General features: G+C 43.4%; 1 protein-coding gene across 3 annotated transcripts in view; it reads left to right on the forward strand.

The window, feature by feature from the left end:
• Positions 1-494: 494 nt before the first annotated feature.
• The window catches only part of gask1a (golgi associated kinase 1A), a 44,319-nt gene continuing 40,305 nt past the window's right edge, over positions 495-4,508 (forward strand). The window contains exons 1-2 of one of the 3 annotated variants that reach the window (XM_019268341.2): positions 495-589; positions 676-834. In XM_019268341.2, the coding sequence (XP_019123886.1) occupies positions 832-834 (3 nt within the window). In that variant the 5' untranslated portion in view covers positions 495-589; positions 676-831. Of the gene's footprint in view, positions 835-4,508 lie in introns of all 3 variants that reach the window. The other 2 variants (XM_019268342.2, XM_019268343.2) reach the window with 2 other exon arrangements.

Below are 4,508 nucleotides of genomic sequence, written 5' to 3' on the forward strand. Positions count from 1 at the left end.
ACAATTTTCAGAAAAGATACTGATGAATGTGAGGGTGCAGATCATTGAGAAACTACAAACAGCGGAGGCATTTGCACTCCAACTGGATGAATCAGTGGACATGTCCAAAGACGCACAGCTCTTCATTAATATGCATGAACATATCTGGCAGTTATTGGCAATGAGTCTGGATAAACAGTGATGTTTTTTTTAAAGAATGTGGCAGCCAAATAAACTTACTCATTATGTTTGCTTTCACTTATAATGATAACAACTTGGATATGAATTTCCCACGTGGCTGGCCAAAGATTTCTCCTTGAAAACATTTCCATACAATATTTAAACCTAAAAGTATAGTCTGGTTTATTCCCTGTGTCAAGGTCTGCGTGGAGTTTCTGGCAGCGTGAAGGAAATGTGATGTGGATGAGGGGGAGACTTCTCATATTTCACTCTGAGCAGACAGTGTTCCTCCTTAAACTCACGGGCTTTTACTTTGAAATCAACTTTCCCAGGCGCTCTCGTGGAGCAGGCAGCGCGTTCCCCCGGGAGGGGAGGCTGAGCTCGAGACAGCCCGACGGTCAAAGTAAAGTTAACAGACCCTGCAGTTATGGTATCTGTGTTACTTGGGTCACTTTTTCAAACAGCAAATTTAACTGTGTAAACGTTTTTTTAATTATTTTTTTTTTCAACGTAAAGTTTTTTGTGCCGGTCCCGCTCGAGCTGCAACTTCAGGACCACCGGCTGTCCAGCTGTCGGTGTGCGGACTGACCGACCTCCAGACGACGGGATCTCTCCGCGATGAATGACTTTAAAGAGGCTGCAGTGGAATGCACCGGGCCGGGGATGTGAACCATGGTAAGAGCGCTGAAAGTTTCCCCTGCAGCCGTTCAGTGTGAAACAGCAGAGCGCCGTGCAGGCAGATCCTGGACCTGTAGAAGCGAGTTCAGTTCTGACTCAGACGTGGAGGATAACAGTTGCTGTGTCACATGCATTATAAATGCGCATTCAATGGATTTGTTGGCCTACATATTAGGTTTATTACGGGACACACCTGAGAATATAAGCGTAGTTAGAGGAGCCTCTGCTTACAGAGGAGAACAATGTAAATTTACCCAACCAGTACAAACTCATTCAAAAGCACAGTGAGGTAAAAGTACAGAGGAGAAGAGCGTTACCTCTTTGAAACAAGGTTTTTTTTCATGATGTTTGCAAGAAAGTTCTTCTTAAAAGTCGACATTCAGACTGTGGACATCAGTCAACACTAACCTGGTTACTAAAACTGGACTGAATGCAGCTGTTTCTGGTATGAGATGTGTTGCATGGGAACAGTACAGCTCTGAGTCAAAGCTATCCAAGCAATTAGTTACTATTATGGCTGGAAATCTTATATATTTGGAGATATTTGGGTTCTGAGAAGTTTGGACAGTTTTTGCACACGGGACTAATTAAGAAAATAATCAGCAGATTAATTGACAGTCAAAAAAAAAATAGTTGTCAATTTCAGCCCCACTCTGTTTGTCTGTCAATCAGTCCATGTATGTAGTGTAGTCATCTCAAATGTAAAATGTAAGGAGAGGACCTCATAAAGACGCTCGCTGTGACTCTAAACGAGTAATACAATGATGCAACATGTACAGGAATCACTGTCTGGCGTTTGCATTCTGCATTAATTTTCCTTTGGAGGTAAATGTTGAAACTAGCTCTGTTGGCGAGTCAGAACAGTTTTTTCCTATCTTCTGTCGGCTGATCGTCTGTCTTTCAAACAGTCCCCATAGTCTCACATTTCAAATTGGTTCCATATGCCGAGCAGACAGGCTCCTGGTCTGACTGCCACATGGAAGAGGGAGACTCTCTGCCCATTCTTTTCTCCTCTTCTCCTCCTGTCCCCTTTTCTATCCTCATCTCTTCTCTTGTCATGTTGATCTATTTTGGACACCGCTGAAGGATGCAGTGGAAAATGTAGAACTCAGTCGATTTAGGTTGTTGTTGTGCATGAAATTCAGTGGAGGTGACAGACAGATGTTGGAAATGTTACTCTCAAACTGTGGAGTGCTACCTTTCCCTTTCTGGTTTATAATAATTGTTTGAAACATAGCCGTCCTGTCCACTGCAGTTCTCAGGTCTAACTACCCCTTTCTTCAGTCTCAGGGGGCCACAGTGCTGGGCACACGAAACCCTCCAGACCTGCAGAATAGGCAGTCTTTGTATGTTAAACACTGCTGCCGCTCTTTGTGTTCTCAGCTGTGCTTTCCTGTTCCCTTTCTCCACGTCTGTGTGGAGACAGAAAGAAAAATAGAGGGTAGACATGCTTTAACTGATTGGAGTGATTGAGCAGGTGAGCGTGCCGACACACACACACACACACACACACACACACACACACACACACACACACACACTCCCATAGATTTTGAAAATGAGAGGAGTGTGGTTTGGAGCTCCAGGCTGAGTCAACTAACCTTCCTGTTTTCCCTTTCTTCGTCTCTCTCTCTCTCTCTCTCTCTCACACACACACACACACCACAGCTATGTGTAAGTCAGATGGCACTAGGACCCAGAGCTCTGCAGTCATTCTGTTTTCACTTGCCCTGCCAGAGTAACTTAATTGAGTACCATCTAACATAGCTACCAGACACTCACACACACACGCACACACACATGCACACACACACACATCACACATGCTTAGAGCGGCTAGTGCGTCATCTATTCTAGATGTTAAATGTGCAAAAGCAAACATACCTGCATTCATTCCAGTAAAATAAACCCAAGTGATTTTAAATTACAGGAAATGTCCGCCTCATTACAAGCTCAGGTTTCTGGCTATAATTAACAATTTCGCCTGAGGCAGCTCACTGGCACAGGACGGTGCTAATGCATGCACGTTTACTCGCTCACATCCTCCTGTGCGCATATTTTTTTATGGATTCACCCTCCTACACATGTTGACACACACACACATCCAGCAGGGCAGAGGATGTGTTGCATTATGAATGACCCATGAAATCTCAGCTTCCGTCACCTGAAAATGTGCAGCGTCCTGCCAAATGACCGGCGGGGAAACTAAAGCAGATTTACCTCAAAGCCATGACCTTCGTATTTAGTCATTAATGAGCAAGTATCTAGAATATGTTAGAAGGCAGCAGTATCGTGGTCTGATGAGATACAGTTGAAGCTCAGCTACAAGTAAAAACATGACTTGTACTCACTAAACCCACTCAAAGTCTTTAAAATGAGTCCAGTCATCAGAGCCACATACAGTATGTTCAGCAATAACCAACATTTCAGAGCCCTTGAAGACGTTTTCCATAGCAGATTTCGGCTTGCTATAGCAGCAAAACTCACATCTATACAATCAGTGTCTTTGCATACTGAACCTGGTTTACTATGAACTAGGTTTCTTCTCTACTTTCTGCAGCAAGTAAATGTATTGAAGGTCATGTCCTGTAAATAGGAAACCTGGTTTACATTGGGTAGACCCTGGTAGGGGTATACCACATTTCTTGGTTGATTTCTTGTATATATCCAGGTTTTCAATCTGCTTTTTCAAGAACACATGCACAACAGGGCACGACTATATGAAAGGAGTGATCGTTAAGAGGAGTGATGTCCACAAAGTAGCTTCTAGAAGTCTATATAAGTCCGTTTTGCACCAGTAAACCTTTTAGTATTTCTCCAATTCAGACACATTTGTGCTGTCAGGAAAGTCTCCAGTCTGTCCGGTCAGGAAGTAGCTTCTTCGATCAGTACTACAGACATGCTTCCAAAAATTGGTCGAGGTTAGGAGAGAAATCTGATTACTGGTGTGCATTTACAGTAACCAGGTTACTACACCTTTTTTCTGCTGGCTCCAATTGACCATCAAAAAGCTACAAGATCATACAGCAGTTACCTCAAGAGACTACAAAAAGAAACACAGCTGATCAGCTATGGGCTCTGTTTTACCAGGGTTCTTATTACCAAACCCAGTGAGTGAAAAAACACTATACAAAGAGGCTTCTGTAAATGTGCATTTTACAGTGTTTTTGGCAAAAATGAGTAACACTTAAAATAATAACACACATAAAAAATAAACTTCCTATTCTCAGTGATGAACCTGGATGTGAATATAGGTTGTGTGTAAGCCGATATGGTCTAAATGTTTATTTGAGATGTTTACGACATATGGAAGCATATAAACCAGGAAGAGAGTGAATTAAAGGTGCCCGGTAAGCACATTTACAAAAACAGCAGGTAGGGAGAAGATGCCGACAACCTCTGGCCTGAGAGACTCGCTGCTGTCTGAGGCTCTGTGGCATCCGCTTTGTACAGTAATAAAGTCCAACTGGACAGAGAACAATAAAAGAGATTTCAGTGCTGTGAAAGTGACTTCAGAGGCGCTTTGCCTTCCCACTCAACCTGCTGCGAGCGCAACTCCGAGAGGGACACTGTCCATGCAGCCATCTGCCGCTTTTCTGTGTGGTGGAGGTGGCTTGTGTTTTAGTGTCGAACACTCATGATGTGCAGTGTGACAAACCAAGTGGTGGGTG

The sequence above is a fragment of the Larimichthys crocea genome, chromosome XIII, assembly GCF_000972845.2.
Source record: "Larimichthys crocea isolate SSNF chromosome XIII, L_crocea_2.0, whole genome shotgun sequence".
NCBI classification, from domain to species: Eukaryota; Metazoa; Chordata; class Actinopteri; family Sciaenidae; genus Larimichthys; species Larimichthys crocea.